This window comes from Ranitomeya imitator, chromosome 4 (genome assembly GCF_032444005.1).
Source record: "Ranitomeya imitator isolate aRanImi1 chromosome 4, aRanImi1.pri, whole genome shotgun sequence".
In the NCBI taxonomy this organism is placed as follows: domain Eukaryota; kingdom Metazoa; phylum Chordata; class Amphibia; order Anura; family Dendrobatidae; genus Ranitomeya; species Ranitomeya imitator.
Window position 1 is genome coordinate 644,115,700 of NC_091285.1, and position 19,179 is coordinate 644,134,878.

Sequence of the window (19,179 nt, forward strand, 5' to 3'; positions counted from 1 at the left end):
ACACCCTTCTGGTTATATAGCAGTTGCATATCCTAATTAAGTGCTGTTATATCGATGTGTACATAAGGTGCATCATGGTGGTGGGATTCTCCCACCCGATACTGGGGGGTCTCATGTTTCTAAAAACAGCAGAGAGGGTGTGACACGTGGCTGGGTGGCTGTCACCGATGATGGCTCAAACAGCTGAGTAACAGTGCGGTGACAGGGAGCTTCGCGGCCCGAACATTCAGTATCATACACTCTATATAGGGACTTGGCCCTAATATATCTCACTGTAAGCTGTTACCACTAGCGGAGCCCTCCGTCCTGGGGTCTGCAAGGGAAATCGAGCCTAAGTCATTTACAATGTACAATAACTATTCCCCTTCTGAATTCTTTGCTTCTCACCTTGACAAAAAGAAAAAAAAACCTTGTGCATTTATTAAAAGATGGCAAAAACTTTCCATGTCTACTGTAAGACAAGTTAGTGTTAAAATAAACCAATTTTAAAATAGGAAAGTAGCGATATTTTTGCTTTTATTTTATTCACATTTCTCCCCTCAGTATTACTTTTTTTTGTTTTGTTTTTTTTAATCCGTCATATAGTTCTTATTTTATTTTATTTTTTTTATATATAATTATATAATTTTTTTAATTTTTATATAGTTCCAGAGATATGGGCCTTTTTATTTAGTGATCATGTTTACGGTTTCTGGCAAAGGGGCGTGGCTCACAATGCAGAGCTGCCAAAGCACACGCCCTAGAGGATCCCACAAGCCATGCCCCCGAAGACCAAACAAATCAGCACTAAATAAAAAGAAAAAAGCCCAATATCTCTGGAATCATAGGGCAGATTTGCACAAAGCGGAATACACAGGGGAGCAGCAGAAATAAAATAAGAGCAAAAACTGGTCCCTTTTGACCTGGTGACAGTTCCTCTTAAAGCACATGATGTGTTCATTCTTTTTGCCATGGCTTCACCCACGGACCAGTTCACCAAACTGCCTACATCGAGAAGAGCAATTTGATTTGTGCTGCCCTGGTTTGGCGTCCATTCCTCTTATGACTGCTGGTCTTCACTTCTGCACCCAGCATCCTTGGTGCCTTTTAACAGGACCTGTGCCATCATAACTGGGGGTGCAACACATGTCATGATGAGGCTAGACCTCAACCAACACAGGATCCCGGGTGCAGAAGTGTAGACTAGCTACCACGGAGGACTAGATGCTGGTCATATTGCTCATCTCTAATATTAATATAATCAAGGACCTGGCATGTCAACTCACTGACTTCCACCTTATTTCAGTGAGAACTGTGTAATTCCTCATTTCTCCAGTGGTGGCACTGTAGGGAAACTGAGCAGGTGGTTTTACCACTGATCCCAGACAATCAATGTGATCAGCCTATAGATGTAGGTCACTACTATCAAAAAGGCATTATCTGAGCCGAAAAAACCCTTTAAGCTAGTTACTGTAATTTTTTTTTTGAGTTTTATTTCCACAAATGTCTATTGGATTAATAGATGTTATTTCCATTAGTTCATAAGGTGTCCTTACTTTTCTTGAATATTTACCCCTAAATTAAAAATATTACCTTAAAAACCCCACCAGGTTTCATTCTCCTAAATATTTTGATTACCAAATCCTGCGTAACGCTACAATGGGGATGGATTACGTTTTGGTGCAATGGGAAAGCTAGGAGAAAACCCATTAGTAGTGGTAGTGGCGGCCATATAGGTGGGCACCCAGCCATCTAACCAAAACTCTACAAACATGGCTGAATTGATAAAAGACAACGTCTGGTATTTACTGGTGATTATTAATTCTCTAGGGATCGATGTTCTTGAAATCTTTTGAGACACTAAAGGGGTTGTCCAGCCTTTTATAGTTGATGGCCCAATTTTTGTATCAGATGGTGGTTTGACTTTTGGCACTAATGCCGATTAGCTGTTTGAAAGGGCTGCGGCTCTCGTTCTTCAGTCTCTTCGATCTTTGATGTTTTCATCAGCTTACAGGAAGAGGATAGACCATCAATTTTAAAAGTCTGAATAACCTTTTTAATTGTATGACCACAAAAACGACAATCCTGAATGTGGGAGGTAGGAGGTATATAGTTGTATCTACTTGTATTTAGAGTGAGTGAGTGTGACATCCCCTTCCCCATCCTACCCTCCCATAGGTAACCCCTTGACGCAGGATGAGCTGCTTTCCCCGGCCTCTCTCAACTACTCCCTACCCTCCCCATTGCGACTGGAGCCGTATTGGAGTGAAGCTTCCATTTTGGATGGAGTACCTATGGCAACAGCTGAGCCAGACGGGGTGCTTGATCTGCCTGATCTTCCTCTTTGGGCCTCTGGCCTGTCCCCATCCCTCGTGGCTCCTGAAGACTCATCCCTGGATTGCAGCAAAGCTGAGGATGAGTGGGATGCCCCGCCACGTCCATCTTCGGGCTCCCCTGATCTGGATGAGGAGGAAACTGAAGCTGGAGGTCAGAGGTTAAAGATTGTGGTAGGAGAAAGCCAACGAGAGAGAGGGGATGGACGATGATACCTAAACGATCTCTACATGTGTCTCATTGCAGGACCAGAGCGGGTCCAAGCCCGGATCACTGAGACCCCCACAGCGTGCAGAGTGACAGGTGGTAAGGTAGAGAGGTAAGTCTTATGTCCCAGTGTGACCCTCCCAACATCTCCTGCTTTATGGACCTGTGTAACTTTGTAAATGTGACCTCTACTCTCATTACCTCAGTGCAGCAATCTCATCCCTCAAGCTGAAGTACACAAAAAGTGGGGCTTAAAGGGGTTATCCTTCAAACTGAAAACAATGAAAAAAATCTCTGAAGTAATGCCCATTGTCCTTCTAGCCATATAAATTCAAAGGTGTAACATCAATTCTCTCGTGTCATCTTCTCTTCTTTCAGCTTCTTTGCTCACTCCTCTGCTGCTCTGGTCTCTGCACTTTCGGTGGGCGGGCACAGCTCACCCCATGTGACCAGGAAGCTGCACAATCTCCTAGGAGAGCATTGCAGTCAGTGTGTGCTGAGTCCTCATCTCCTGTAGTCCTCCACCGATCTACAGAGGAAATAGTCCCTCACATACGGCCTCAGCGATCACACTAAAAATAGCCTAATAAATATCTATAATTTTAATATCTATTATTTATCGGCTACCAACCTCATGTTAATTTATGTATCAATCTTTCTACTAACTACCTTGTATGTATCTACCTTTCTATATCTATCTTTTTCCATCTATTACCTACCTTGATCTCTCTCTTCTTTTCATCTATCTAATATCTATCTATCTATTATCTGCCTCATACTTTTCGTGAGACAACCCCTTTAATCTACCCAAACCTCATCTCATATACTTACCCCACAATGTCTTGCAATTATCCCTCCCGCCTTACAGTGATCACCATGGAAGGTCAAGTGAAGATGCCCACAAATGGCACCTTCCATCAGAGGTAACCTTCCCTTCCTCTGACTTAGGCGGCTCAAAATGAGGTGCTTGCAGAGCCCATGTTTCATCTTTCCCTCCATCCCTGGGTCATTTCACATCTACACTCTTTCTCCATTTTCCTTATCACACTCACCTGTGTAGATACCATAGAGACCGACCATACTGCTCCTATGGAGCCAATGAAGAGAGGGAACCCTTAATTTTTACGATCGGGCCATAGGAAACTGTGCTAAACTCCATAGGTAATATAAAAAAGCAGTGTCTGGGGGGACAATTTCCCAAAGGGTCTTGAACAGAATGTGGGAAATAAGTAATAGTTCAATGGGGCAAGACATGGCACCATATTGGTGGCCTATTTCAATCTTATGGGGTCCTCTCTCTTCTTTGTACTCCACGGCCTACTTCTCCGACACAGTCAAACTCTTGACTATCTTCTTTAGGTCCTTGCAATCCTCCCTGGCTTCTTCTACTGGGCCCTACATCAGCCAGAGGTACGCTTCTACCCTGGTAGTTACTCTCCTGGATATGTTCGATGACCAAGCCAGTGTCATTAGCAGAGGGTTTTTTTTTTTTTAGATATGTAGGACGTTTAGTGAATTGCTTCCACCATCTCTAACTATATTGTAGATTAGCCAATGATGAGCACACCACAGTGTGAACTATATGTCTTTCCAATCTATAGGGTTCTGGACTGGAGCACAGATGCCCCCTCACCCTCTTCTCCTCGTCGATCACCTCACCAGGACAATGGTGCCCCTTTGCCATACGAAGAGCTTCATCCAACATTTAAGGGAAGTGCAAGGATACGAGTGACACAACAGAGCACCGTGTATAGTTCGAGCCGGTTGGGAGAGGTAGGTACTCTGAGGATGGGGGTGAAAGACAAAAATGAAAAGGAGATATCATATGGAATTCGAGTATGGTAGCGATGAAAATATGGGACATGTAATGACTTTCAGGACAGCTCTGAGGGTATATGTCCCTCAGCAACCTCCTCGTCTCTTTCCTCTCTCCCTTTCCATTTTGAGGGTTATTAAATGTCTCTCCGCCTTACTTCCCACCAGCTCCAATTTCAGACCCTCCCATGAAACAGCTGAGACATTCACAATCACACAGACGTACATCCACCCTGAAGCTTTCATATGGGGCTTCCCCCCAGCCCCCAAACTTGAACGGGGGACCGCATCTGCTGATTTTGGGGCCGACATTTGGATCTTGTCTCAAAGAAGTGCTGATCTGAGGGATTCATGATAGTAGGACATCTTCCTACACTCCATAGATAGTTTCGGGCATGCTTTGCCTACGTATAACTATGTATACGTCTTATTTTAGCTGGGGGTGAGACCAACATTTTTACCCAATTTTTTATTTTATTTTTTTAAACGCAAGGATATTTTTATCCCATTGCTTGGTTTCAGTTAAATAAGTAGGGCAGAATGTGGGGATTTGTGACGGAATTGGGGGTCTGCATAGTCCTGATTGGCTTTTTCGTGGTGAGCTGTCAAAATGTGGTTCATATTGTACGTGGAGCTGCAAAGTTTGTATTGCGTCGCCTTCATACTGAGCTAGACCGGGAACTGGGAGAAGGAGGAGTGGATGACGATGAGGAGACTCTGACCACCAAGGTGGTCCGACGGAGGGTGATCGTCAAGGTAAATGGTGTGTTCTGTACAGTGAAGGAATCGCTGATGACTTTGACGTGGTCTGTATGTGTGTATGTATATTTAATTTATATAATAGCACCGCTCTCCAGTCTGTATATCAGTGTATAGGACGCAGTGTGTGCAGGTGTGTATATGAATAAAGAAGGAGCACTTGTTCCAAAAATGTAGTAGCCAACTAGCCAATGTGCGCCAGCTAGATCTAAATATATATATATATTGAATTTATATGATAGGACTATTCTCTGATCTGTAAATCGTTGTATGGGATGTACGCTATATAGAGAAAAGTATTAGGATCCCGTCATATTACACCTACAGGAGCTTTTATGACCTCCTGAACTACATCTATAGACATTAATATGGAGTCAGTCCCTTTGCAGCTACAACTTCTTCCTCTCCTCTCTTTCTATAAGATTTTGGAGGTGACTGTAGGCACTTTTTTACCTTCATCTAGAAGAGCATTTGTGAGCTTCTTTACAGACTTTGCTTTGTGCACAGGGCACAGTCATTGGGATCAGAAAAGGGTCTTCCCCAAAGTGTTCCCCCAAAACTATAAGCTACACTTTTCAAAAATGTGTTGTACTGAAGCATCAAGATTTCCCTTCACTGGAACTAAGGCCCATGGCCGATCTCTGAATAAGAATCTCATAACATTATCCCACCTCCCCCAAACTGTACATCCGGCACAATGCAGTCAGGCGGATAACCTTGTCCTGGCATTCACCGAACTCAGAGTCGTCCATCAGACTCCAGATAGAGTAGTGTGATCCGTCACTGCACAGAACAAGTTTCCTCCAGAGTCCATTGGTGGTGGCTTTACACCACTCCATCCATCCATCGGCGTTGTGCTTGGTGATGTAAGGCTGCATGCAGCTGCTCAACCATGAAGCTCCCGGCAGGAACTCAATGTTTGTGCTGATGTTAATACCAGAGCAGATCTGGACTTATGGAGCCTGCAGAGTGTTGGTGACACTTCTGCCCTCTGCTCCTCAGCACTCGGCCCCCCGCTCTGTAATGTTATGGGGCCTCCACTTCATGACTGAGTTGCAGCGGTTCCTTCCACTTTGAAATAATATCACTCAGAGGTGATGGGGAAGATTTAGGAGGAAGAAATGTCATGAACAGACTGGTTGCATCGGTGGCTTCTATTAGAGGACCGTGCTGGTATCAGGGAGCTCTTTACCACTGGCCGTTCTGTCACTTGGTAGTAAAGACAGACGGCATGGCAAGGGGTTTTATATTATATACTGGGGCCTAGGTGTTATCCAGCAGGGGAAAAGAGTTGGATTTTATACACCGGGGCGAGGGGCCACATGTTATACACCAGGGCAATGGGACTGAATGGTAAATCTGAACTGAATGATTAAGACTTGTGTCCCAATACTTTTCTCAATATAGTGTTCATATCATCTGTATAGATAGATAGATTCACTCAACAATAACAGTGCAACACCAAGAAGAAAAAGTCATGGCATTATGGAAATCACAGGATCAATAGGCTTTTAATGATATGGGTCTGGCTACTGTACATTGTCACCCCACACCATAATCTCGAGAGTAGGACCGATGTTACGTTGTCTCGTGAAGGCCTCTTCATGGTGTTGCCAGTGTGGTCTCTTCATATTCGAGGAATGGCGCTTAGTGATCCATTCTATACTGCAAGGGAAACTAGACATCAAACATGAAGTATAAGATGTCAAACACTGTCTACATAAACTTTCACAAAGCGTTTGTACGACATTGGGCTACGAGCAAGATGTCAGGTGCTCTATTGACCTCACGCCAACTCACAAAGGCTTTCATGATTCAGAGCAAGCTGGCAATGGAGGCTGGAATGGGGATCTGTCCTCTAAAGCAAGGAGTCCTGCTTCTGCCAAAAAGCCTCCCGTGGAGCAGAAGGGCAAGGAGATTGGAGATTGGGCGTGGAGATTGGTTTGGAGATCATGTGGACAACACTATGAAGAGGCCTTCACGTGGTGACAGTGTCCCAAGAGCCTTTTTTCAGCATACTAACTCCATGCCCCATGTTGGTGGTGCTAATATGAGCAACTTGAGTGGCCTAAACGTGCTACCATTGTCTGTAGTGTCTCCGGACTTTTATAGAACAAATCTGGGACATCATCAGTCGGCAATTACAAAGGAGCTGCCAGCAGCAGATCTTGATGATTTCGTGCCCAAGTGCATTCAGAGCAGAAAAACATTCCTCAGACAACCATTAACATCCTCATTTTTAGCAGCCAAGACATTTAACTATGAGAATTTCTACAAGTAATGCTCATATTTCAGACTGATGTTTTTAAAATTTTCTTACCATTTTTTTCATAATTTTCTTATCACTAACATTTCTATCCATCCTGTGATTTCCAGAATTCAATGACTCTTTCTTCTCGATTTTCCAATGTTGAGGAATGAATATAAACCTGTTCTCTGCTCCTGGAAGTCAAATGAGATATTTGTGAATGGGGCCGCCCTGTAAAATGATGGCATTTTCTGATGTAAGCAGCGACTTGGAGCCACTTTTAACCACCCATTGACCTGTAAATAGCACTTGTAATCTCCCGAGCTATTTGCAGTTCAGTCTGGTCAAGCTCCATTAAACTGGAGTATCACATAATAGGACTCGTAATCATGAGCGTCTGCAAATGCAATGTGTAGTAACAATAGTTTAGAAATGGTTCCCTGTACCTTGGAGTTATGTAACGTCTTTACCAATTTTAGGGGAATGAAGTCCCTGACATTCCTGGGGAGCAAGTAACAGAGGAGGAATTTACAGATGAGCAAGGGAACATAGTAACGAAGAAGGTGAGTGTCCATTGTGTCCGTATACTTTTATTATTATAGGCTTACATGGTTCAAATCTTATTCACTTGGCTGGCAATAGTATCGGCTGCTGATTTTCCGTGTATAAATCAATCCACACTGAAAATGCACAGCATTTCCATCTTGAATGGATATATCCTTAAAGAGGTTGCCATTTTATTAATGGACCAAGGGTAGTCGTAAAGTAATAAAATGAACACTCACCTACTGGACTGGTGCACCTCAGACGTATGACTGACAGTATCCCCTGCCAGTCTGCTGGCTTCATCTTCTGGTGGTGGGGTCAGCTAACCAATGGAGCCAATGAGTGGTCCATAAAGGAAAAAAAGCCCTACCGGAAGAAGAAACAAGTTTACTGACGTGGTTGTGGATAATCAGGGGTGGATGCAGTCAGCAGAGGTCAAGTGTAAGAAGGCCTCAGGGTTCCTAGTTCTCCACCTTGATGGGGACACCATAATGGATCACAGTGACTACCCATCTAGGTGCCAGCTTGGCCTTTATGTTAGGATGCATGGTTAATATTATCTTAATTTCTGATATCATCTGCAGACAGTTCGGAAGGTCCTCCGCAGGGTGGGGCCACCGGGGTCTACAGATCTGGGGGACAACGAAGACTTGATCATTGAAGGAACATTACAAGAGCCAGATGAGCTTGAGAGTGAGACTCCAAATTACCTGAAGTACGCGGTGCTGCATCGAGAGGTACGAGGCTCTTACATTTTTATTCAGATACCATGGATTTAGGCCAATTATTGGATAAGTCAGCTGGATCAGCTAATTGATCAGTCAGTTGTTGGGTTTAGCTCCATCCTCAAAATGTTTGCGGAAAATAAACCTGTTGGATTTTATCACCAAGGGCCATTTCCAGTTTGGTTTCTCTTTAAATCATTCTCCTGTAATCCAGTGGTTTAGTAATTGGCAAACCAACAAACCCAAAGAAGTGAGTTTTGAGGGTGAAGGAAAAGGCTGCTCCAGGATTGGTGGCTAAAATAAGATGGTGCTAAAATCCCTCTGATCCGTCGTGTACAAGGTAATTATGGGAATGAAGATACGTGGTCAAGACGTGTTCAATAGTGTATATATGTCCAGTGCCATCATATTAGTGCCTAGTAATTCAAGCTCTACTCCCTTATTGCTGTCAACTAGGCAGATTTTCTATTTAGTATTCTGTGAAAAGATTGGAGACGACCAAAAAGGGGAGACTTGTTTCGGAACAAATCAAATTCCTTTCAAATTTCCCGAAATAAGAAGAGATTATACTCATCTGTCCTAGACCTGACCTGTCATTCGTCCTGCTGCCACGGCTCCACTACCCGTTCCTCCACTTGCTTCTGATCGGTCTTCTCTTCTTTGGCCAAGAAGATGCGTCACTGCCTGTTGTGAATTCTGCTCTTGGGCTCCCTCCGGTGGTTATGAGTGGTAGTGCTGCGGTAGTTAGATCGCAGCATTTATCAGGTGTATCCATTTTTTGCAATTTGGGCTGGGCTATTTAAGTCCTGCTTTATCCTTTAGTCAGTGCCAGTTGTCCATTGTTTTTGGAGGATTCACGTCCATACTTGGTCTGCTGTTCATTTCTTCAAAGATAAGTTCTGGCCTTGTTTTTGCTGTCCACCTGCTGTGGACCTTATAGTCTGTGCATTTTCTTGTTTTGTTTTGTACAGCTTTGTCTGTGAAGGATTTTTTGCAGCCTAGCTTTGTCTCTGGAGATGCAGATATACCCTCCATGTCTTTAGTCAGATGTGGTGTTTTGTATTTTCTGTGGTGGATATTTTCTAGTGTTTTTATACTGACCGCATAGTACTCTGTCCTATTCTTTCTTTTTAGCTAGTATGGCCTCCTATGCTAAATCCTGATTTCATGTCTGCGTATGTTATTTCCCTCTCCTTTCACAGTCAATATTTGTGGGCGGCTGTCTATCCTTTGGGGATTTTCTCTGAGGCAAGATAGTTTTCCCATCTCTGTCTTTAGGGGTAGTTAGTTCTTAGGCTGTGTCGAGGGGTCTAGGGAGTGTTAGGTACCCCCCACGGCTACTTCTAGTTGCGCTGCTAGTTCAGGGTTTGCGGTCAGTAAAGGTACCACCTTCTCCAGAGTACGTCTCATGCTGCTCCTAGGCCACCAGATCATAACAACTGCCCACATGACCACGTGAGGACTAGTCTGCATGGAAGACCAAAGTGGGGAGCTGCGGCAGCAGGACAGGTGAGTGGCAGGCCTAGAACAGATGAGTTTAATGGTTTACTATATTTTTGTAAACTCTTCCCGGATTTCCATTTATTATGCTTCTAGGGTAGAGTGGAGCGAATCTGCCTCGATAAAATTTTGGGACGTGCACTTGTCTCTATCGGCCACCAATTTAAAAGCTGTCGTAATGGCCAACGTCATTGCTACCCATGGAAGAGGCCATGAAATTAAAAAGTTACTTCTATGTCAGTTTTTTTATAGCTGAGACTGGAATTACTCTGTCCAGGCTTCGGAAACAGAGAGTGGCGGAGCTACACTTTTTCCTTAACTCTCGTAGAATTGAATGGTGCGACTCTGGAGTGATACCTATCTCAGCCATGAAAGGCTGGGGTGGGAATACCCTTTATTTTACTTATATTTACAAAATTATACAATGTTATATGTCATTACTTATCCTAAGATACAGCCTGTATTATACCTCAGATCTGCTTTCTGATTTCTGTAAAGTTCAGATCATAAATGTACCAGAATCCTTTTCAGGTCCTGTGTCTTTACATAGCTGTTTTCGATTCTGGTTAGTCTAGTAGTCTTTACATCAGAAGCTAAACTTTGACATGATTGACTGTTCCCAATGACAATGTGTAGAATTATGAATGCAGCTCTGGAGTATAACACAAATTGTAATTCAGCATCGACTAACAGAAGTACTTTAATGTCTAGTTTCAGTGATGGGACACTTCTCTGTAATTCTAAGGCAAATTAGATGGACTGTGTCTTATTCTTTACTTGCACGATCGTACCAAATCCTTTGTCTCTTTTCCTGTACTTCTGTCTTTGAAATTTTCATGTCTCTAAGAATTATTCATTTGTTACTTTTTTTTTCTCTATCTCATTTCACTGTTGTTTTTACCCTTCTGTGTCTTTGTTCCCTTACTTTCCTCTGTGGTACACGTGTGTCACTCAATGCCTATCCTTAATGTCCACCCCTGACCTCATGTTCTAACCCCCCCGGGGGCTGCTCCCCACCCCGGCAGGCAGAGGACGAGTTTGACTCTTTGAGATCAGAGATCGGAGACGGGAGGAAAGGGGCACAGATTGTGAAAAGAGCCGGCACCAAACGAGTGCAGCAGTGAGACCACAAAACTGGGACACCTAAAATAATGGGGAATCACCCAGGTAATAAATATCAATAAGGGGCAATCCCAGGTAACATCTTAACCAGTAGCACCTCTACATTAACTCTGACCAACCTTAATCCTTAAAAATGGCCGAACCTAGATCTGGATTACTTACTCCAATAATAACTAAAAAAAATTACATCTGAGGACTCAACAACGTGATATCCCACATCATCAAATACCACCAGATTCTGGATTTTTTCCATGATATATCTGTATCTCTCATATGTTCCTCCTCTGTTTTCTCCTGATGTGGATTTCTTTTTCCCATTTCCTTATACATTAGAGGGGCAGTCTTCTTTACGGGTATCTCATCTAATGATGTTTTTTGCCTTTTTATGGATCAACGTTAGGTTATAGGTTGAAAATCAATGGACTTTTGTCTTCTTTCAACCTTAAAAACTATGAAACTATGGCCAACGGTGGGGAAAAAAGATCATCTCTCTTTCTGGAGGACTCATCCAGTCCTGCAATATGTAGACACACCATTGAGAAGAATGGGAAAGGTGTAATGCTTCGTTTCTGCCTGTGGCGGTGCTGCAGGTAAATGTAACACTTACTGAAAGGTTTCCTCACAGATTGCAGCTGATCACAGGAGGTTCCAGCAGGTGGGCACTTTGTGATCAGCTTCTTCTTCAAAGAACCTTTCTAAACAAAGTTTAATAGAATTCCCTATACTTAAAGGGGTTGTCCATCCCCTTCTTAAATACCGCAATTTCCAAAGTAAAATTAAAAATAAATCCTTATACTCACCTACTGATCCAGCAATGCCGACACTGGATCTGCCGGTGCTCGCGTGATATTGTTATGTCATCTGCATGTTGCGGGGAATCAGTAGCTGCTTTTAGGTTGCTTCACTCACACATTTCTTGAGCAAAATTCAGATGTCAAGGAAAGGTGTGAACGCTGCAGACCATTAGCAGTGGTGATTGGCTGCAGTGCTCACATGCATGACAATGTCGCAAGCACGTCGGGAGAACCAGCACCAACGTTACAGGAAGATGGTCAGTATATATATATATATATATATATATATATATATATATATTCACTATGTTCCAAATTATTATGCAGATGACATTTTTCTCGGATTTTCCTAAATGGTCGGTGCAAATGACAGTCAGTCTAATAAAAGTCATCACCCGTTAGATTATACATCGAATTTTATTGAAGAAACCTCCCAATGATAACGGTATAATCTCCAAAATGAATACAAACCCACAATGCACTGTTCCAAATTATTAGGCACAGTAGAATTTCTAAACACTTGATCTGTTTTAAAGAACTGAAAATGCTCATTTGTGGAATTTGCAGCATTAGGAGGTCACATTCCCTGAACAAAAAAGCTATTTACCTCCAAAACCTCCTAACAGGCCAAGTTACATGTTAACATAGGACCCATTCTTTGATATCACCGTCACAATTCTTGCATTCTTGAGTTTTTGGAGAGTTTCTGCTTGTATTTCTTTGCATGAAGTCAGAATAGCCTCCCAGAGCTGCTGTTTTGATGTGAACTGCCTCCCACCCTCATAGATCTTTTACTTGATGATACTCCAAAGGTTCTTTATAGGGTTGAGATCAGGTGAAGATGGTGGCCACACCATGAATTTATCTCCTTTTATGCCCATAGCAGCCAATGACTCAGAGATATTCTTTGCAGCATGAGATGGTGCATTGTCAGCATGAAGATGATTTTGCTCCTGAAGGCACGTTTCTGCTTTTAGACCATGGAAGAAAGTTGTCAGTCAGAAACTCTATATACTTTGCAGAGGTCATTTTCACACCTTCAGGAACCTTAAAGGGCCCCACCAGCTGTTTCCCCATGATTCCAGCCCAAAACATGACGCCTCCACCTCCTTGCTGACATCGCAGCCTTGTTGGGACATGGTGGCCATCCACCAACCATCCACTACTCCATCCATCTGGACCATCCAGGGTTGCTTGACACTCATCAGTAAACAAGACTGTTTGAAAATTAGTCTTCATGTACGTCTGGGCCCACTGCAACTGTTTATGTTCATGAGCACTGTTTAGGGATGTCCGAATATTAGGTTTATGCACCACAGCAAGCCTTTGAAGGATCATACACCTTGAGGTTCGAGGGACTCCAGAGGCACCAGCAGCTTCAAATAACTGTTTGCTGCTTTGTAATGGTATTTTGGCAGCTGCTCTCTTAATCAAATGAATTTGTCTGGCAGAAACCTTCCTCATTATGCCTTTATCTGCATGAACTCTGTCTGTGCTCTGTTTCAGTCACAAATCTCTTCACAGTATGATGATCACAAAGTTTTTGTGAAGTATCTAATTTTTTCATACCTTGTCCAAGGCATTGCACTATTTAACGTTTTTCAGCAGCAATTTCTCATATTGCTTGAAACCTTTGGCCTGCTTAATAATGTGGAACATCACTTTTAAGTAGTTTTCCTTTAATTAGAATCACCTGGAAAACTAATTATCACATGTGTTTAAGATTGATTTCAGTTATCTATTGAGCCCTGAGACACAATACCATCCACAAGTTTATTTGAAAAACAAAACAATTAAATCTTTATGACACTTAAATCCAATTTGCATAATAATTTGGAACACAGTGTAGCTATACAGTTAGGTCCATATATATTTGGACAGAGACAACATTTTTCTAATTTTGGTTATAGACATTACCACAATGAATTTTAAACAAAACAATTCAGATGCAGTTGAAGTTCAGACTTTCAGCTTTCATTTGAGGGTATCCGCATTAAAATTGGATGAAGGGTTTAGGGGTTTTAGCTCCTTAACATGTGCCACCCTGTTTTTAAAGGGACCAAAAGTAATTGGACAATTGACTCCAAGGCTATTTCATGGACAGGTGTGGGCAATCCCTTCATTATGTCATTCTCAATTAAGCAGATAAAAGGCCTGGAGTTGATTTGAGGTGTGGTGCTTGCATTTGGAAGGTTTTGCTGTGAAGTAATATGCGGTCAAAGGAGCTCTCCATGCAGGTGAAACAAGCCATCCTGAAGCTGCGAAAACAGAAAAAACCCATCCGAGAAATTGCTACAATATTAGGAGTGGCCAAATCTACAGTTTGGTACATTCTGAGAAAGAAAAAAAGCACTGGTGAACTCATCAATGCAAAAAGACCTGGGCGCTCACGGAAGACAACAGTGGAGGATCATCGCAGAATAATCTCCATGGTGAAGAGAAACCCCTTCACAACAGCCAACCAAGTGACCAACACTCTCCAGGAGGTCGGCGTATCAATATCCAAATCTACCATAAAGAGAAGACTGCATGAAAGTAAATACAGAGGGTTCACTGCACGGTGCAGCCACTCATAAGCATCAAGAATAAAAAGGCTAGACTGGACTTTGCTAAAAAACATCTAAAAAAGCCAGCACAGTTCTGGAAGAACATTCTTTGGACAGATGAAACCAAGATCAACCTCTACCAGAATGATGGAAAGAGAAAAGTATGGCGAAGGCGTGGTACAGCTCATGATCCAAAGCATACCACATCATCTGTAAAACACGGTGGAGGCAATGTGATGGCTTGGGCATGCATGGCTGCCAGTGGCACTGGGTCACTAGTGTTTATTGATAATGTGACACATGACAGCAGCAGCCGAATGAATTCTGAGGTATTGAGAGCTATACTGTGTGCTCAGATCCAGCCAAATGCAGCCAAACTGATTGGTCGTCGTTTCATACTACAGATGTACAATGACAAAAACATAAAGCCAAAGCAACCCAGGAGTTTATTAAAGCAAAGAAGTGGAATATTCTTGAATGGCCAAGTCAGTCACCTGATCTCAACCCAATTGAGCAGCATTTCACTTGTTAAAGACTAAACTTCAGACAGAAAGACCCACAAACAAACAGCAACTGAAAACCACCGCAGTGAAGACCTGGCAGAGCATCAAAAAGAAGGAAACACAGAGTCTGGTGATGTCCATGAGTCCAAGACTTCAGGCAGTCATTGCCCACAAAGGGTTTTCAACCAAGTACTAGAAATGAACATTTTATTTAAAATTATTGAATCTGACCAATTACTTTTGGTCCCTTTAAAAACAGGGTGGCACATGTTAAGGAGCTGAAACTCCTAAACCCTTCATCCAATTTTAATGTGGATACCCTCAAATGAAAGCTGAAAGTCTGAACTTCAACTGCATCTGAATTGTTTTGCTTAAAATTCATTGTGGTGATGTCTATAGCCAAAATTAGAAAAAGGTTGTCTCTGTCCAAATAGATATAGACCTAACTGTGTGTGTGTATATATATATATATATATATATATATATTATTTTGCTCAGGGGACTTCAGCATTTAAGAAGGAGCTGACCCAGTGTTGGGCAACCTCTTTAATAAAGAATAATAATGCTTCCAACTCTTCATTCATCTTGGCTTTTAATAAAGCAGGCATTGTTTCCTAGGTATGCTTTCTTCTTCTGGTACTTTCTCTCAATGTGACACATCCATTGATCCCACCTGCCTTCCCCAAATCCTGCACCCCCAGCAATCCTCCCTTGCATAATCCGTTGATTCACTCTGTTGAATCTTCTCTGTGCTGTCTCCTAACTTCTGATACTTTCCTAGATCCATGTGAAATCTATTATCTGCCTCCAGCAGGACTATCTGTCTTTTCTCTAAGATTCTACTGGGGTCTTGTACTCTTCCCCCATTCATGTCCCATCAGTCATGTTTAGTCTTCTTCTGAGAACCTGTCACCTCTCAATGTTTTAGTACATTTTAGTATTCAGCATAAAATAGGAATTCTGGATCATCTTTTCTTATAACTCTGTATTGTGCCGTTCCTCTGTTATTCCTCTTAGAAGTTTATGAATAAATTGACAACTGGGTGTTGCCAGTTGGGGGAGTCCTATCAGTGCCCACATTGTCAGACTGTGTAAGGACACATCCCATTGTCAAAGGGAGTGTTAACAGACCAGCAGATTACCTCTTATGTATAAAGGGGCCTCCTTTCTCTCCTCCATGGAAGATGTTGTAGGAAGGAGGTCATGGGTATGTTAAATATCAACTACGACCAGATATTTTGCTCTCAGGACTGATAAGCCGCCAGGGGTGTATGGCAGTGGCCTACTCACCTCTCTTAATTGAAAACGCAATGGCCACTCCGAGAATTCTTCTATCTATCCATAATTGACCCATTCCACAATCTTCCCACAATCCCGAGTCTTCTTCACCGCACCACACCATACTATCACCTGGCATGACTTTCCTGTACTTCGTTCCTTCCTGTTGATGTTTTTCCTGATTCTCCACATTTCTTGCTCCTCGTTATGTCGCCCATTTGCAGGTTGATCTCATTCTCACACAATCCTGTCCAGTTGGAGACCTGTCCAACCTCAAAGTACATAGGGGGTCTGATATTTTACTGATATGTCCTTGATCACCACAGTGAACACTTACAAGGCAAGAGCAGCACTCACAAGAACGACACTTTTAAATTTATGCTCCGACATACGAAAAGACCTCCAACCTAGTCTGTCATGGTGTCCAGACTATTTTGTCTTGTATTTTTGGTGGAATTAGATGGTTATCCAACCTTATTATGGGGGTTTGACTCCATCAGAGATCCAACATTACATTCTAAGGTCATGTCTCATGTTTGTCACAGAGAGGTGTCGTCACATACAAAGTCACTCTCCACTATAGCATGGTTGCTTCAGTAGCCCCCCGTTTACTTTTCCACGACCTTTGTCCACTGCAAAAAATAGGAGACACTGCAAGCTTGTAAGGGGCTTGAGTGGGGGGCCCAACAGTATGACTTAAGGTGCACACACACACATTAGATTGACCGAACCCAACGATATCGAAGTTGACCGAACCCAACGATATCGGCGGAATCTGCCAACAGTCTAATGTGTGTGCCCAACTTTACCCCATACAATGCCGGGGGATAGATGGTTTGGCAAGTTGGATTTCTAACGGATGATCCTTCTGTTCTGCAGGAGATAAGCTTCTGCCAGAGGAGTCTAGCTGTGGCACTCTCGGAGAATGTTCCCTGAGTATGGCGGACTCGGGGGAGATAGTGGTCACCTGAGTGAACGTTTGGCCAACAGCAAGCTAATGTGTGTGGGGGGGCTTTATATAGCACAACTTACAGAGTAGTGTGGAAGTGGGGAGTCTTGGGAAACAGGAAAAGCACCTAGAGGAGATATATGGCCTTGGAACCACCAGTTGACCACCACTCTTGCATGAAGAAAAGCAGAAGAACTAATAAGGCTAGGGCTACACAGCGAAGGCAACTAATGATGGTAAACGTGGTCATAAAGAAAGAAAAAACTAACATGGTATGGAAATCCACCAGAAGTAGGGCAATCATAATGTCACTTGACCAAAGTCGCCATGTAGCCATAGCTCAAAGCTCTTTGTGAAAGGCTATATCTGCTGTAAGAGCTTGGTATTGGGCATGGTAACACCTAATACAAAGGCACCTCTAATTATAGGACTGGCAGCTGCCCTGGGGCTCACAGTTTTCGACTGTTTCAATGGTGAAGGACAATTTAGAAGTGAATTCTTTGAATACCTGTTACTGTCTGGTGCCATGTTGCTTTTCTTTGCACCAGCATGTATGTTGATATGAAGAGCAGCACTGCAGTTTTCAGTCATGACTATGTGCGTAAATGTAAGTTATAGCGGATTTATGTTCTAAGGAGAAGAGAAATTTGAGAAGTATGAATATCAACAGAAACCAATCAGCTCAAACAGATCTGTTTTAATAATAGGATAAAATTGGCAGCTGACAGGGGCCCACTGCTCAAGGGCAACTCTGTAATACGGTACAGTATGTCCAGAGATCTGAATTTTCAGGGAAATTATCACCTCATTCGTTTAATGTCTAGACTAAGATGTATGAGTATATCCACTGGTCTAGTATGATTTACCCTTCCACCAGTGCCAACTCGGCATTATGTGCCACATTCCTCCATAATCATGCTTGGAATCTGCTCACTTGTCAACCCAGGAACACACTGTACATGTAGATCATGAGGCCTGGTAGAAAAAGTCAAACTTGGGCCCTTCCCCCTCCATCCATTCCAGAAAAAAAAATAGTCGCACTCACAGAGGGGCATAACTCCAAGTTTTTAAAGACATTATGGCAGGATCACAGTAATTGTGCCCTTCCCGAATCTACTTAATGTTCTCACCCACTATGATACCCCTTTCATGGTACCCATAAAGTATTGTTTCCCCATAGTAAATTGCTCCACACAAAGTGCCCCCACAATACCCTCCACCCGGCATGGATTGGTCTATAGGGGAACAGGGGAATCTCCCGGTGGGCCCCTGTACAGATCTGGGCACTGCATGGGCAGTGCTTAGCATAATTCACTTTATTCACTCTGTACAGAAAAAAGCAGCATCTGATCATCATTAAACAAACTACCCAGTTTATTATTTTATAGCAATATAGGTACATTTGTGACCAGGGTAGCGTAATATTTGCATGCAGGTGAAAAGTGCCCCCCCCCCCCCCCAAAGACAATATTACTGGTGGGCCCTTGGCACCCCAGTCCAACACTACCCTCCACAGGCACAGTATTATGACCCCACAGTGCACTCTGGAAAAATATGTCCCCTCAGTGCTCTAAAAACAATATGATGTCCCTACCATGCCCCCAACACAGTATGATGTCCCTACAGTGCCCCCAACACAGTATGATGTCCCTACAATGCCACCAACACAGTATGATGTCCCTACAGTGCCCCCAACACAGTATGATGTCCCTACAATGCCACCAACACAGTATGATGCTCTAGAATGTCCTCAATACAGTATGATGTCCCTACCATATACAGTATGATGTCCCTACCCAATACAGTATGATGTCCTTACCATGCCCCCAACATAGTATGATGTCCCTACAGTGCCCCCAACACAGTATGATGTC

General features: G+C 42.9%; 1 protein-coding gene across 12 annotated transcripts in view; it reads left to right on the plus strand.

Moving 5' to 3' along the window:
- The window catches only part of ANK1 (ankyrin 1), a 422,616-nt gene that overhangs the window by 389,289 nt on the left and 14,148 nt on the right, over nucleotides 1–19,179 (plus strand). For 5 of the 12 annotated variants that reach the window (XM_069766920.1, XM_069766922.1, XM_069766924.1 and 2 more), the window contains 5 exons: nucleotides 2,158–2,466; nucleotides 2,560–2,632; nucleotides 4,122–4,293; nucleotides 7,822–7,905; nucleotides 8,473–8,625. In XM_069766920.1, coding sequence (XP_069623021.1) covers nucleotides 2,158–2,466; nucleotides 2,560–2,632; nucleotides 4,122–4,293; nucleotides 7,822–7,905; nucleotides 8,473–8,625 — 791 coding nt within the window. Of the gene's footprint in view, nucleotides 1–2,157; nucleotides 2,467–2,559; nucleotides 2,633–3,879; nucleotides 3,931–4,121; nucleotides 4,294–4,543; nucleotides 5,092–7,821; nucleotides 7,906–8,472; nucleotides 8,626–11,138; nucleotides 11,281–19,179 lie in introns of those variants that run through there. The other 7 variants (XM_069766914.1, XM_069766916.1, XM_069766917.1 and 4 more) reach the window with 5 other exon arrangements.